This window comes from Rhinatrema bivittatum, chromosome 1, assembly GCF_901001135.1.
Source record: "Rhinatrema bivittatum chromosome 1, aRhiBiv1.1, whole genome shotgun sequence".
Taxonomy (NCBI): Eukaryota; Metazoa; Chordata; class Amphibia; order Gymnophiona; family Rhinatrematidae; genus Rhinatrema; species Rhinatrema bivittatum.
In genome coordinates, this window is record NC_042615.1 from 701617494 (window position 1) to 701634641 (window position 17148).

At 42.1% G+C, this 17148-nt stretch overlaps 1 protein-coding gene across 3 annotated transcripts in view; it reads right to left on the reverse strand.

Moving 5' to 3' along the window:
* The window catches only part of PIK3R1 (phosphoinositide-3-kinase regulatory subunit 1), a 161264-nt gene that overhangs the window by 73951 nt on the left and 70165 nt on the right, over nucleotides 1–17148 (reverse strand). For 2 of the 3 annotated variants that reach the window (XM_029575834.1, XM_029575849.1), the window contains exons 2-3: nucleotides 2820–2897; nucleotides 1957–2031 (exon numbers count right to left, since the gene is read on the reverse strand). In XM_029575834.1, coding sequence (XP_029431694.1) covers nucleotides 1957–2031; nucleotides 2820–2897 — 153 coding nt within the window. Of the gene's footprint in view, nucleotides 1–1956; nucleotides 2032–2819; nucleotides 2898–5702; nucleotides 5955–17148 lie in introns of those variants that run through there. The other variant, XM_029575841.1, reaches the window with a different exon arrangement.

Here is a 17148-nt window from a genome sequence, read left to right on the forward strand (position 1 = left end):
TTCATATCATTAGACACTATCACCCCAAGGTCTCTCTCCTGCTCCGTGCACATCAGCCTTCCCCCCCCCCATCGAATACAGTTCATTCGGATTTCCACTCCCCAAATGCATGACTTTGCACTTCTTGGCATTGAATTTCAGCTGCCATATCTTCGACCACTCTTCCAGCTTCCTTAAATCCCGTCTCATTCTCTCCACTCCTTCCGGCGTGTCCACTCTGTTGCAGATCTTAGTGTCGTCCGCAAAAAGACAAACCTTACCTTCTATCCCTTCCGCAATGTCGCTCACAAAGATATTGAACAGGACCGGTCCCAACACCGATCCTTGCGGTACACTCATCCCCAGCAAAACAGCAGCCCACTTTTGTCCAATCCCTGACTCAATTGTGCCTAGAGCCTCGTCAGCAAGCAGGTCTTTACACAGGAAATGCCCCTTCACTTTACAATTACCCCCCTCTCCTGAACCCCTCAAATTATTCTGAACACCCTCAAACTGCTGTTTTTACTGAAGGAGCACACTAATAGATCTTGCTACATGAATCTGGTCAGTTAAAGATACTGGTGTATAAATGCTGCATAGACATGAAATTTATAACAAATATGGATGAAAAGTAGAAGTTTTCCTTACTTCAGAAAAAAGTGAATGAGGTTATTTAGTTACTGCATCCTCTATTTTATGTTAATGCTGTAACAGGACCATCTTTCCAGTCAGAATCTAAGCTAGAGATAGATACGGCAGTCCAAAAAAATAAGTGAATACTGAAAGCAAATAATGATATATGGACAACTGTAGAGATGGATAGAAAGTGAAAATCTAATTTAAAATGGTAAATTGTTAGGCACTGAAATACCCTTAGAGTATATTGCCACCTACTGACAGCAATGTATATTGCAGTTTTCATTAGCAAGGTAAAGTAGTGGGGTTGCCCTGTTAATCCATTTGAATGCATGAAAAGGAAAGGTCAAACAAAAACAGCGATACATTTTTATTGGACTAACTTAAAAGATGAGAAAAGATATCTATGACATCTCATCCTGTAGTGATACACCACATATGTAACTCTACTTCTGCAGGAATTTTAACTGATGCGCAAAGTAATACGTTTTACAACTGTATTTTAGTCCAATAAAAAGGTTATCACTTATTTTAACTTTTCTGTGCATTCAAGTGGACTAAACCACCAGAGTGTCTATAAAATGCCTTTCTAGAAAGAAGAAAACTAGTTAAAGATGAGTTTGGAGAATGATAGCAATGTAGCAATACCAACATCAGATTTTCCCTCCTGGAGTCTGCGAGGGAACTAATTTTATAACTAGCAGCCTTCAGTTTAATCTCAGTCTCTGCACAAGGAAAAAGCAGTGCTTTCCAAGTCAAATCCTCAAATATAGCACCTAGAACAGCAATATGTTGGTACATAGCTTCAATTTGACTTCCAGACTTTGGTCCTCCATCACAAGGCACTTTTTCTCTTGCAATAAAGTCTCTTAGAATAAAACGGTGTTGCCTGTGTGTATGGACATGCTACAATTTTCAGGTCCTACCTGCTCAGTTTATTGGTACAAAATCACTTTTCTATGTACATATTCAGTAACTGCTGTAGAATACAAAAGGTGAAGGTGTTTTTTTTCCAACTCACCATCCCTTTTATGAGAGGATGTCAGAAGCTGGTCTTGCATTCCACTAGTTACTGTTATCACCAGATAACCATATTTAAAAAAAACAAAACAAAAAACTAGAATCTGCACAACATACTGATCTCCCATGATGACATCTCCTTTAACAAAAAGGTAGGCAGGCAAGCCAACATTTATTCATTCATGTACTAACAAATCATTTAAGTCCCAATCTATACTTTACTACACATTTTACTCCATAACAAGAGCACAACCATGCATTGTATGAATCTAATATTTATATTTGTGTCGAGAGGAACAGACTGAAGCAAAAACTACTTACCGTTCTCTAGAACCTGCCTCTGTTCTGTCACACTGCTTGATCCTTGTATTCTGTACAAAGTTGATGATTCCACACCTAAGAAACAAACATTAGTTTACTACAATGACAGGGGTTAAATGCTTGCTGCTGCCACAGCTCTCTCTCTCTATGTTAAAATATCCTTGCAAAAAAATAAAAATTAAATCTCTACCAGAGTTATTTGAACTCTTTTTAGCTTCGCTCTGTTTTTCCTCTGCTAGATGTTTGAACTCAAAATAAACTTTTTCAGTTCTAACAAGGATCATTAGGTACAGATAATTTCCTCTTCAAAACAGTGTAATAATGGCTTTTTCAAAAAGGACATGGAGCTTGAGCAGGAACCATTCAGGTATTATACCTCCGAGAACTCAGATTTCACCTTCAGATCAACAAATGCTCTATACCTCATGCAAGCACCGCAACACCCAGTTCTGGCAGCAGTCACTTTGCCCCAGGCCACTCACTACATCATTAAGAAAGGGTGTGGCCCTGGACAGCCACTGTTCTTATCCCCCAATGCTCTGGTGCTCCGACACTTGGACAAGTCTGGGCAACATACTGTACTTCCATGAAAGCTTCATTCAAATATTTAAAACACTTTGTTTAAAAAAAAAGTCCACAGAAGGCTTCCACATAAAAAAACTCATCGCACTTGTGCACATGATCCACATATTTAAATATAAAGACCACCACACAAATCTCTTTAAAATGTATACAAGCAAATTCTGCTCACAACACAGAAAACAAAATAGCTAAATTCTCAAGTATAAGACATGCAAAAGTAAATCACAGTGAAGGCTTCAGTGGAAGAAAATGAAGCCTGGAATAATTAAAATCTGACATACCTTTCTTTTCGATGGTTTCTAGTAACTTGATCAGGATTGGTGGTGCACTGTCAGGAGGGGAAAACTGCTCTGAGAGATCTAAAAGTACAAAAGTGAAAAAAAGGAGAGAATAAATCAGATTACAGTTAAATCTAATTCCACTTTATGAATATCATCTGAAGTAAACTTGACAGGTTAAAGTGAATTTGCCCAGGATTTAAACACGATCTTGGTTAAGTCCGTATGCTAGCATTTAGCCCGGTCAGGATGGCATTAAATGACGGCACAATGAATGCTAGCTCCCACTTTTGAAACCACATTCTATGTTTACAAAAATAAGGTTTGAAATACAATAAACCTCTAATAGCAACACAAAAAGAGGGAAATTTGATTCACAAAACTTATTTTTCCTTATAAATAAGTTATTTTAAACACCAACCTCTAATTTTATCAAAAACCCAAGACATGTTTGAACATGCCTAATGTGTTCAAACATATTTCAAAACTGAAATCCCTTAGTTTCTATATAATGATCACTATATGATCTGGAATATGAAGATCAAACAAGTAGAAAATGTGCGCTCATATGCTGTTAGTTGTAGGACACAAGAATGGCATCTAACACTTCTCAGAGTGACCAGGAGAGGGCACTCCAGCACACATTGCCATACTAGCTTCAAGGGCTGGGGACAGAAAGAATCGCTATGCACAGACAACAGGCTCAAGAAACTATACACACAAGCTTATTTGCAACTTCACCAAGAATTTTAGCACCTGAAAGCAAATTTTAAACATTTTGTTTCCAACAATACACTAAGAGGCAGTTTGGGGGTAGAGGAGTCCCTCATGGGTCCCACAAAACCTAAAGCAACCATCTGATTCTGAAGGAAAGTTCATATTTCAGAACTTAAACATTTACTTTATTATTTATCCATCTGTAGTCAAGTTACTCCAGCAATCAGTTCTCAAAGCTGAATGCATCCAGAGCACCTTATATTCATACTATTTTGGTAGATTTTTTTTTTAAATATCTACATTTTACATAGTCTGCATGCAAATCAGAATATATTCTGGCAGACAATTTTGTGAACAGTAAAATTGCCCATTAGTTTTCACAAAGCTGCAGCTATGTTTTCAGAAAGCAAGATTCAGAAAAATATTTTCTTGTGCCATTATCTAGCTTAAAACCTATTTGAAAGCTTTAAATGTCATAAGTTATGGTAGTTAAAAAGAACAAAAAAGTATTACTAAGTCAAACTACAACTTCCAGCTCAATCTAAATGCATTTTATGTGGCCTTTACATTTGAAGACTGTATGCACTGAATGTAGCAGTGCCATGTGAAGGTGACAGAGCACTAAGAACAGACTAGTACAGATTAAACCTTTAAGTAAACATTTACATATTGCTAGAGCTGGACATTTCACCTCCCCCACAGCTCTGGATCTTACTGATCTGGTCTAGCTGGAAACCAATTCATGGCTCAGCAATAAAGGAAAACCTACCATCAAGATGAAGTGCACAACAGTAAAAAGCATCACATCTCATTCTGAATACGGAAACACATGCTCCCTGATAGAAGTGATGGAAGCAGTCAGAGCAGGTTTCCTAGTGACTCTTATTAATCATGCCAAAAATCAGATAACGTTTAAGCTGCATGAGACAAGGAACTTTTCAGCTTTGCTGACCAAAAACTGCATATACAAATGTAGGTGTCCAGGCAAAACAAATGGAACCCTTTTTGACACTTAGGTCCCCCTGTGACTTCACGTCAGGATAGAGAAAACGGAGAAGAAATGAAGACTTAAACAGCAGCCACAGTCCTGAAAGAAAGAAAGGCTGCAGATCACTGAAAATTCTCTTTCCTATGTCCCAGTGTAAGAGCATGAGGCTGAATGACTTGGATAAGCAGAAGAGTACTCTGGCAGATTTACTGTAGCAAAATATTTGTGCTTTGAAATGTGCAATGCTATCAAAGTTAAAAAAAAAAAAAAAAAGCACTAGACCAGTGGTTAAAAACCTATCCAAGGGCGCTAGACCAAAACCTATCCTAGGGGACCCCAGCCAGTCAGGTTTGGAAACTTCTGTGCTAGACAAACATTTAGTCCAAAATCTTTAGACCAAGCTATATTCCCCAAATTTGTGCCATATATGAGAGCTAAGTAGCTGTGCTATTTTATACGAGCCACAGACCTCCTTTTGCATACTTTTAAACCCAAATCTGACCTTTAATTACAGCAAGGCTGCTAACAAATCTTAAATTAAATTGTAATCGAAATAAAAATCTCATATCTGAGTGAATTTCAAAAGAACTACTAAAAATGTAAGCAAAAAGAGCAGGAAAAAATATTTAAAAAACAAAAAACAAAAAAAAACCATAAAATGGTTTCCTGCACATTGCCAGAACGAAAAATAGAGCATGTCAAGGCTGATAATACTCCCACTAAGACAATGAACTGAAGTCTGAGAGGCTATCAAGATTAAGAAATTAAAGACATTCAGTAACTAATTTGACTGTTCAAATAGTAGGATTTCCTATACATTGATGCTGCTTATACCAGACAAAATGTTTCATGCATAATTCAGGGTATTTTAACAAATCAAGACTGAGCAAATGATAATACAGTCAATTGTAATCCCCCCCTCCTTTATTTTTACCAAGCAGCTGCAAACACAAAACAGTAATTTAGCACCATTTTAAAAAATGGATTTGTAAATTGTGCCTTTTCATTTTCCAAAAATCTGAAAGGAAATGATAAAAATTAAGAGTAGAATGAGCCCTGGCTGACAACTTCTTATGGAAAAGTCTTACTCAAGAGGTGCTTGAGTTTGCATACAAAAATATATTTCTGAAAAGTTAAAATATGCACACATACAAACACAAAAGAAAAAAAAAGCAATCTACCTGGAGTGCCAGACTTTAAGATGAGAGATGGCTTTGAAGTTTGCTGGCGGGCTGCAAATAGTTTTGGAGTGGTAAGTCCATCTTTCAGAATTTTGGCAACCTTGCAGATTCCTTTGCTACAATCCAGTATTAGTTTTTCACTTAGGGTGATCATTTTTTCCTGAAGGCAATGTTTATTGATTCCACTATTGCCAAAATAAAATCCACTCAATAGTTTTGTTACTGCAAGAAGACTCTTTACCAGCCACCATGTAATGTATAAGTAGTACGCATCCCAGGATGGAAGACAGATTTTGATGACACATCAAATATGCGAGCATTTCCCATCAAGTCTATTTTTACTCTAACACAGGGAGAGCCAATCAGATGAAGAGAAAGCCAGATTCCCTCCAATCAGCAGTCTCGTCTATCCTTGCAATAGACACAGGCCTAGGCAGTGCTAAGGCAACAGCAGAGTGTGGGAGACTACAGCATACTTTACATTTAAGCACTGCCAACAGAGCTAGAGTGCAAGATGAAACCAGCTCACAGCTGCACCTTTTGGAGGCGTTCTCAGTAGAAAGATTATTATAGAGTTCGTACCTGGCAAAGCCAAGTGGAAATTTAAAGCTCTAATAAGCACTTCAGAAGTACCTGCGCCAAATTTGTCATTGCTGCTGTTTGAAGTATGAACGTGGACAGAAAAATTACCACCTATCACAAAGCATCCAAATAACTAGACTGCAGGAGGGGGGAGAGGGAAGTTCTCTTAGATGCACATACTATGCTTTGTTGAAGGCATCTGGTGCATTATAAAGCTCACTGACCAATGTTTATTCTTTGAACACCAGCTTTTAAAGCAGGCACCACACTTCAAAGTAAAGTTCCATTTATCTGAAGACTCGAAGTGGAAACATTCAAAAAATTTCAACCACCAGTCAGTGCCCAACTCTTTAAACACATATCTTTGGCACCTGATTTGGACCACTTTTTTTTTTTTTTAATCTTCAGTTTATTTGCCACTCAGCCCTTTTTAGATCTGATTTATTAACACTGCATTCTATATGAATGGACTACTATTGTAATGCACTACATTTATCAGTAAATTAATTAAAAGCATCTACAGTTACCTTAAAATACAGCTGCTAAGGTGGTTTTTGGGCCATCAAAATATGATTAACTCCCCTGTTTATGGAATTCAGTTTAACTCTGCACCAGACTGGCAAGCAAGACCTGAGGTCTTATTTTTAGATCCTTGTACAGGGGCTTGCCTCAATATTTGACATTTATTGATTTCATATAAATTAGTTAGAGCAGTGGTCCCCAAACCCTGTCCTGGGAGCCCACCAGCCAGTCGGGTTTTCAGGATATCCACAATGAATATGCATGAGAGAAAATTGCATGCACTGCCTCCAATAACATGCACAATTCTCTCTCATGCATATTCATTGTGGATAACCAGAAAACCCGACTGGCTGGTGGGCCCCCCTGAGTTAGAGCCTTCCATTACTCTCAGCAAGACTTGCTCAGAGTGTCTTGCCCATCTGAAATCTGCATATCTTGTAATGTGAATGCTACTTTTATGTATCAGGCTCCCCTGGTTATGGAATTCTAGATGTAGCTCTATTGACAATGAAGCAAAATGAGATGTTTTGGAAGAGGATAAAGACACGGTTCTGTCAGGCTTTAGTCAATCAAGGCCCTTCCATTTCATAGGGGAGAACGCCGCATTGAACATATGTTTGGACAACAGTTTAGGTCCATAATGCTGGCAACTTGGACAAGTCATACTCTATGGCTTGGTTGCTAATCTATTATGAGCTGTTGGTTTTACAAGGTAGGTTTTAAGCGATATTTTAGTGTTTGGCTGGTCCCATAAGTTTACCATTCTTTTTTTATTTTTTTGTAATTATTTAACCATTTCAGCTGTATTTTTTATTTTATATTGCATTATAGACAATTTTTACTATGTACAGAATATGCGGGCTGCACGCATATGCGCGCCAGATTTTATAATCCGCATGGGTATGTGCGTGAGAGTAATGCAATTTCCGAGCGTCGGCACATCCCGGCCTTCCCCATTTCCCTCCCAGTCCGCTCCAATTAAAGAGTAGACTGGGAGGTAATTCCCTACCCCCCACCCTCTTCCCTAACCCCTAAATCCTACCTTTTTAATTTTTTTTCCTTGTTTTCCAGCTTACTTCAGGGGCCCCTACCTGAAGTTGCTTGTGCCAGCAGCCGGCTGGCATGCAAGACTCCGGGACAGCGATGAACGGCGCTGTCCTGGCCCACCCCCCTCCCGACCCACCCCTTCCAAAACACACCCCCAGGCCCGCCCTTTCAAAGAGGCCTGGCAGTTCTGCACATAACAGGGTTAACATTCATGGCCAGGCCCTTTTGAAAGTGTGCGCTGTGCTCACAAGGCCCAGCCACACAACCTACGCTTTTTACACAAGCAGCTTTTTGAAAAAAATACCCTTTAACATAAAACATTGATTTTCTCTTTGAAAGGCAGTACATCAAGAAGACCTTAAACCTCTCCCTCCTACGTAATTCTGCCTCAGTTCAATTTGAACCATGCAGTGCTCCATAGATAATCCTCTAAAGCAGTATTTTCCCAACCAGTGTGCCTTCAGACCCGATCAGGTATGCCACAGAAAAGTCATCACTGCCAGATTCTCAGATCCAGACCAGCACCTGGGCTCTACTCAGCATCTCACAGAAATATGAGACAGAACAGTAATTCTTAAACATGTAGAAGCTCCTTTCTTTGAACATGTATAGTCATATATGCCTCTTCTTCCTAGGTAGAGTATGAGCCCTGGAGTATGAAATTTAATAAGCACCATGCAAAATATGGATAGCTCAGGCCCCACTTTGTACAGCACACATAGCATTTCTTAATCAAGTCCATAAGTCTTTTATAGTTACCTTCACTCTTCAAAAAAAAAAAAAAAAGGCCCTGTTGGAATTTCCTTAATGTATCTGGATAGCATGTAATCTTAACTTAATTGTATTATTGTAATAAAAGTCCAGGTAACAGCAAGGATGGTTCTACTTCCAGCTATCATCAGCCTTCCTCATGTATAAACTCGAGCAAGTTTGACTTCCAACGGCAATGTTTCTCAGAACATTTGACAATAACCAGAATCACTATTTTAATCATTATTATATTAAGATTTGGTATAAGATTTACCACAATAGAGTATTATCCATCCAAATTGATTGGAACCAATGCCATTCCATCTAATGGGAGATAGATGGTATAACGAGATACCTCTCCTCCCATTTCCTCCCCAAATTACAGAGCAGCTGAACAGCACAATGCTCCTTAGAACAGTTTCTCTCAACCTTTTCAAGCCAGAGGCACACCTTTAACAACAAAAATTGTGTGGCATACCAACTCCACGGAGCAGACATGGAAAGGATTCACATGGCTAGAAGAGCAGCTAGGGAAGCACTGAAAACATGCCAGTCTCAAATTTTAACACAAAAAAAAAGGGGGTGGGGGCAAAGATGCACAAAAACCCATCACCATGTACCAGTTCCTTCTATATACAAGTGCAAGAAAGAGAAGTTGGTGTGGTACAGGCAGCCGACTTATCTTAGCTGCTGCAAGTGACTGCCATAGTTCCTCAGCTACTGCTGCTCCCAAACACTCACAATAAGTAGTCTCCTAGTCCTCAGTGCATGCTCTCAGTGTCTCAGCCTTGGGATAAAATAAGATGCTGGTAGGATTCGAAGGAGGAAACTCAGGAGGGGAATGATTAAGAAGTGCTGTATGCACTGTGTATGCTATACAAAGTGGGACCTGGCTATCCATACTTTGCATGATGCTTTTTAAATCCCATACTCCAGGGCTCATGCTATAGCTAAGAGGTACGCATGACTACATGTGTTCTAAGAAAGGAGCTTCCACATGTTTAAGAATTGCTGCTGGCGTCTCGTTGCTGTGAATTGCCGAGTTGAGCCCAGGCACTGGTAACTTTTCCGTGGCACACCTGATCAGGTCTGAAGGCACACTGGTTGGGAAGCTGCTTTAGAGCATATGTATCACCCTTAGCTTTAGGAAGTTTATTTGATGAAGACTTTCCTGAGCAGACTATATACCTTGGGTGTAAAGCTCCTCTAGATGAGCTTCCCAGCTCAGATTGGATACAGTTAGGAAAACTGGCATTGGAGTAACCTAGGAGGGTATTCCTTTGGCCAGATAGTGATGATCCTCTCCTGTAAAGAAAGGCTTTTGCCTGAGTCAAATAGAGCTCCTATAACAGAGATTAACCCAAGTCCTACTTGAATCAGTTTATCACAAACTCTAGCAACTGCCCAAGATGTGTTTTTGACCAGCCATTTGTCTAAGTGGGGAAATATGTGCACCCCCAATTTGCATAGATGCACAAGACATTTTATCATTTGTGGTGCTGATGCCAAGATGAAAGGCAGCACATGATAATGCAGGTGGAATTTCCTTACTACAAATCCTGTTTTCTTTGTAAACAGGGAATACTTGGAATAAAATCCCTTCTATCTTTTCCCTGGTAGAATGGGTTTTACTGCACTAGCTTCTAAGAGGGAGGATATTTCCTTTTGTAGCAGTTCCTGATGTTGAGCAGCAGACCAAGAGCTTCTTAGTGGACAATTTGGCAGTTTTCCCCAATAATCAGTATCCATGCTTGACAATGCTGAGAAGCCACATATCAGTTTATTCTAGGCCAATGGTTTATATAAAACATCCCCTACAGAAAAGTTTGCTGGTACAGATACTGGGATCCTAGCTATGCCCACCTCAATTCGGTCAAAATCCCATTCCAGGTTTTGGCTGGGATGCTGGCTGTGGCTTTATAATTTCTGTCTGGAATAAAAGTGAGGTCCCCGATGTTGATGGGGGACCAAGAATAATGGCTCCCTGGTGGATGGAAATGGGTCATTGGTTCTCCACCTAATACCTCCCAGATGAGGAAGACAGGTCTGGAAAGGTAGAAAAAGACTGAAGCGTAGTACAGTGGTCTCATTTGAGCTACTGCTTCCTTGAACTTCTCTAAACGTATTTTTCCCATTGCAAGGCAAGTTGAGACATCCTTATTCCTAGACAACCAGTCAAGTCTGAGGCACACAAGTATGTGAATGTCAAGACCTACTACAAAGATTTGATGCAGTTTTAAAAATAAAGTTCAGCCAGACCATGTGTTTACCCACACTTCATTCCCTTGTCCACTCCATTGCATAAAACATTTCAAATACCTCTGACTGAATAGTCCAAGAGACTAGTCTACCTTCATATGCCTGAGTGAAGGCATATATAGCTCATGTTGTGCCTATTCTGGGGCTAACAGAACTTCAGGATTCTCTAGTTTAAAATGTGACATGAATGACATTTTTTAGCATTCTTTTTTCATCATGCTAGGATAATGTTAACCTTTACAGTAAAGAAAGTTTGCTTACCTGAAAACAGCTTTCTCTGAAGAAAGCAGAGTTGCTTACCTGTAACAGGTGTTCTCCCAGGACAGCAGGATGTTAGTCCTCACGTATGGGTGACATCATCAGATGGAGCCCTGTCGCGCAACACTTTTGTCAAAGTTTCTAGAATTTTGACTGGCACACTGAGCATGCCCAGCATGCCACTAACCCTACAGCCAGCAGGGGTCTCTTCAGTCTCATTTGTAGCAAAAGTATGAGTGAAAAATAAAATAAGACGTAAAAGCGAACACAACTCCGCGGGGTAGCGGGCGGGTTTCATGAGGACTAATGTCCTGCTGTCCTGGGAGAACACCTGTTACAGGTAAGCAACTCTGCTTTCTCTCAGGACATGCAGGATGGTAGTCCTCACATATGGGTGAATAGCAAGCTACAGGCTGAGTCATATGTATGAGGCCAAGCAGCACTGAACATGTGCAACAGGCACAACAACTGGGGTGCTGTTGGCAAGGATGAGGCAGCCTGAAATTTACAGCTGGTCAAGGCAGGACAAGTTGGGTTCCTACACTGGAAACAAATTTTTTTAGGACAGGCTGGCCAAAGACTGAATCCTGTCTCCTAGCCTTGTCCAGGCAGTAATGAGCTACGAAGGTGTGGAGAGAGTTCCAAGTCACAGCCTTGCAGATGTTAGAAATCGGTACTGAACGGTAGTGCGCTACTGACGTTGGCTGCTGCTCTCTGGGAAAAAGAGTCAAAATCCAGACGTGGTGCCAGCTTGTGGAGCTGGCTGTGGTCTAGCTGTTCTAGTTTGGCATGCATGTCCCCTCTGAGGTACCCGAGCCAGTCGCGCACAGGATGCAGGAGGGTAATATCTGCGTGGCCTGTAGAATTGTTTCTTGGGTTCTCCACACGTGCGCTACGGAGGGAACATCTGGGGAGACAGTTGACAACTGGCGCAGGGTATCATGATGGTCCTTTAACTGGGCCACTGCATCCTGGATCTTACCCCCCCCCCCTCTCCCCCCGAACAGGTTGTCTCCTGGTACAGAGTAGATCTGCCAGTTTGTCCTGCACTTCCGGGCGCAAGTCTGAGTCCTTAAGCCAGGCCCAGCAACTAGCACTGATGCCTGCTGGCGAGACTCTGGTTGCTGTTTCAAAAGAATCGTAGGCAGCTCTGACTTCATGTTTACCTGCTTCCATTCCTTTTTGTAGGATGAGGACAAGGCTTCTTGTTGTTGCTGTGGTGTCTCCGCAATCTCTTGGACTTGTTTCCAGAGATTTCTATTATATTGGGTCATGTATAGTTGATATGCTGCAATTCACGATATCAACATGGACCCTTGGAAAATCCTGTGTCCCAACACATCCAATGCTTTCTGTTCCTTAGCAGGAGGGGTAGAAGAATGTGGACCCGATCGTTTAGACTTTTTCTGAGCTGATTCCACAACTAGAGTGGTGGGGTAGCTGACTCTTGAAAACCTGGGGCTTGCTGAACCAGGTAGGTAGTATCTGTCTTTTTACTGACTGGGGGTATCATACCTGGATGTTCCCACAGGCGGTGCATGAGGTCCAAAAGAACTTCATGTACCATGATTACCATTATTTCTTTTGGAGCATCTACAAATTGTAAGACCTCCAACATTTTATGGCGAGCATCTTCCTCTGCGACCAGTGTAAAAGGTATATTCTCTGAGACATCATTTTGTCAAAACTGGCAAAGGAGAGGTCTTCTGGAGGAGATCTGCGCCTTTCCTCCGGTGGTGAAGGCTCTGAGAGTAGGTCCTCTGATGCCCGTGATGAATCATCTGAGGATGCATCTCCCCATGGATTATAGGGACTTTCGCCTTCTCCCGGTGGAGCTCCCGATGGAGGAAGCATGCCAAAATTGAGAGGACAGGAAGGCATCGATGAAAATTGGCGCCAGCATCGATGAAAATCGGCGCAGAAAAGGTGTGCTTGGGTACCGGTAGACCCGATGGTCCTGGCATGGGCTCCAGCATAGACTGTTCCTGTGGAGTGAAGTGGCCGGGAATCGGTGCTTCCTCCTCCGAGGAACCCAGTACTGGAATCAGGACCTATGGAGGCCTCGATGCCAGTGTGTCCGGTGGCAGGAGTCTATAAGGCACCAATGAACGTATTGAGATGCTCGAGGAGCAGTGCCACCATCAAGGGAGCCGGTTCCGGGGCCAGTATTGGGACCGGCACTGGTTGGAAGCCTCGTAAGACTAAGAACTACCTCTTGGACCATGCGGTCCAATTCCTCCCAGGAAGCCGGCATGGGTGGCACGGTGATCAGGGTAGGAGGCAGGCTAGGCATCACCGGAGCCTCTATGGGGGCCCTCGGAGGCTCAGTGCCAGCCCCGGTCAGAGACGCCCCATCTGTACCAGTGTCAATGTTTCCCTCTGTGCTTGGTCCGGTCTTTCCCCAGCACAGAGGACGATGACGCCGATGTCCGATGGAGTCTGTGATGGATGGTCACCTTGTCCACTGTGCTCCTGCGAATAGTCTCAGAGGTCGATGGACCCTCCACAGTCTGTGGCACTTGAACTGGCGTCGATGGAGCAGTTTGTTTTGAAGCAAACAACTGCTCCATTTTGTCCAGGCGAGTGCATCGGCCTTTGGGGGTCATTTGTGCACAACTAGGGCATCGAACATCATGCGACGGGCCTAAGCACAAAACACATACTTCATGTGGGTCCGTTATGGACATGGTCCTCGGGCACTCAGGACATTTTCTAAACCTGGTCGCCATGTTAAATGTGGCGGGCGCGCAGTCTGTGACAGTTGGGCACCGAAGTGGTAAGCCGCCGGGAACTGACTGCATGTGCCGGAAAAAACACTTACCGAGCGTCGGGGGTAACGAAGCTGACGGATTTTGAGAAGATAAACTTCAAATAGTTCCATGAGGAAAGTTGTGAGAAATCTCAGAGAGCTCCTAAACCACTAGGCAACTTCTGCGTGGGGAAAAAAAAAAAAAAAAGAGACTGAAGGGGGACCCCTTGCTGGCTGCAGGGTTAGTGACATGCTGGGCATTCTCAGTGTGCCAGTCAAAGTTCTAGAAACTTTGACAAAAGTGTTCCATGACAAGGCTCCATCTGATGATGTCACCCATATACGAGGACTACCATCCTGCTTGTCCTGGGAGAAAGCTGGATATCACAGAGCCATCTTATATAAGTCAGTAAAAAAAAAAACTTTACAGAATGCATAGTAGTTTCTGCGCATATGCTGCCTCATGAGACCCTTGTTATTTTGCAGAGCTTAAGCTTTAGCAAAATAGTTGAGTCTCCAGGACATGCAGGTAAAAAGCAAGGTAAATTCATTGTCAGAGAACGCTTTACATGTAAGAAGACTTGCTTTCTCTGTTGACAAGCACATGGCACGTTCCAAGCTGAGGATTACATAGCAGAGCAATACTAAAGAAGCTACTTGGCCAGACCAATAGGTAGAGGTAGGGGACTACTGGGTGAACAGACTGCATAAAACTGCTTGCCCAAAGTTACTGTTTCTTCATGTTACCCAAACATTAGTAAAACGCGAAGATGAAGATGAAGATGTGTACTAGTGAACAAGTCGCAGCTTTGCAAATGTGTTCAATGGAAGCAGCATGGAGATGAGCCACCAAACCTGCCATGGCTCTCACCTGATAAGCCTTGACAGAGTCTAATCTATAAACCAGTCAGCGCATAACAGCACACAATATGGTCTGTTAGCCAAGAGAACTGTCCAATTGCCTATTATCACTCCCAATCTATTGGGAAGTCAATACTACATTAAGGTTCTACGGCACTGGTGGTTTAATAAACAGAGGCTTGCAACACCAAATTCCTTTCACAAACTTGAAGACCAAAAGGGGGTGGACAGAGATTGGAGCACCTTCCATCTGCTGGCGATATGCCATATCATCGAGATGAACTTTTGCTGATGAAGTACTAAGATCTGAAGATAAAAAGAATGGATAGATCCCTTGATTACAAGAAATGGGTCAAGACCACTGGACTGCCAGCAAGATGAGAACCTCTTCCACTTGAAGTAGTAGGATCTTCTGGTTGAAGACTTCCTAGCTGAAATCAGAACATCCTTCACTCCCTTTAGGAAGGTTAAAGAAGAGACTACAATGCATTCAACATCCATACTATGAGGGTCAGGGAGGAAAGATTCAGAGGGCAAAGCCTGCTGTTTCCTGTGCGATACGTTTGGAGACTGTGCCGACAGACAGATGAGATATGGAAACCACACTTGCTCTAGCCAGGTCAGTCAATGAGAATCATCCATGCACAATACTAAAGGACTTTCTGAATTGTCCTTGTGATTAGAGGAAAAAGCAGATATGCATACAGCAGACTAAAATCCCAATGTAACAGAAAAGCTGAACTGAATTTGCTTGGAAGCATGAAGCAGCACTAACCTTTCTGTTGCTTTCTGATGCAAATGTTGATTGCTTTATGTTCCCAGAGATTGAACTGTCCACTACCTTTTGACCCAAGAGCCTTTCAAGCAGTAGAAGTACTCTATTGAAAAAGTCCATAAGTGTATTTTAATATAGGACACCTGTAGGGGGGCTCCTTGATGAAGGACCCATGACCAAATCTGGATAGCCTCATGGCAAAGGATATACAAGCTTGTGCCCTCTTCCTTTGGTTTATGTGAAACATGGCTACCTGATTGTCCATCTTGATCAAGATTCTCTTTCCGGCCAGAAGAGAAACTCCAAGTGAATGACAAATAAGCAGTTCTAGTAGACTGAATATGATTCGCCACTAGTGTCTGCCATGCTAATATGAGCTCCCCACCCTCTGATGGAGGTGTGTGGATACAGTCTCCTGATGAGGCAATGCCCATACTCAGGACTGTCAGTTTCAACAACTGCTGTAGGGAAGCCTTTTTGGACAGTTACAGATATTGGATGAGAAAACGATTGACTTTTGAAGTCAATGGGATCAACTAAGACCCCACTCTAGACATTTCATGTTCAACTGAGTCACAGAAATGACATGCATCACAACTGCCATGTGACCAAAGAGGGCCAAAATTGTTCTTGCTGTAGGTCTGGTCCCTCTGAAGGAGGGCTTTCACTAGGTCCCTTATACTGCAGCCCTCTCATCTGGGAAGAATTACTTGCTCTGTACAGTCTACCCTCGCTTCTGTTAACTGAATGCTTTAAACCGGAATAAGGCTTAACTTGGAAAGTTGACCAGAAATCCTAGGGACTAGATGAGCCAAATGGATTTTGAGGAACTCTAGAACCACCGATGGGGTCTGGCCAGTCACTAGCAAATTGTTCAGGTAAGGAAATATGCAGATACCTAGTCAAAGCTGCACTACTACCACCACTGGGTACTTGGTGAACACCTTTGAAGCCTCTGATAGACCAAAAAGGGAGGACTTTGTTCTTGTAATGAATATCCTTGACCACTTATTTGAGGAACTTCCATATTCATTCAACTTGCAGATGTGCACATATGCATCTTTGAGATTCAAGGTACATATCCAAGCTCTTGATTGTGTGGAGGGAGTTACCTTTAATTTCTCTCAGACCAGCAGCTTGCTTAGTTTTCATAAATCCACTGGAGAGCTGGTCACTTTTTCCTCTAATGCCTTCTAAGCAGGGAGATACTGCAACTGTAAAGCAGGAGGGTCCCATTGTCATTAGTAAGAATGAAAGGGTTGTTACCAAAAGAACTGATTCTTATGAAAAGAATTGTCCTTAATTTGAGCCACAGTCAGTCTCCAAACAGTCTCCAGTACAGGGGACATCAGCAAGATGATTTTGCTGATGAAGTGTTCCAGACACCTAACTTGCAACCACGCCAGTTTTTGCACCCCACGGGTCACCACTGAAGTTCTGGTTGTAGTATCAAATGCTTCATTGGCCAAGATGAGACATTTCTCACTCTTCCAAATCTTTAAACAACCCGATGAATGGCAGCCTGCTCTGGGTCTGACAACTCCATTAAGACTTTCAATTTAACACATTCATGAAAAGTACTGCACCATGGACAATTAGTGGGCCGCAATCCAGATACTTAACATGTAACTCCGGAACACTAT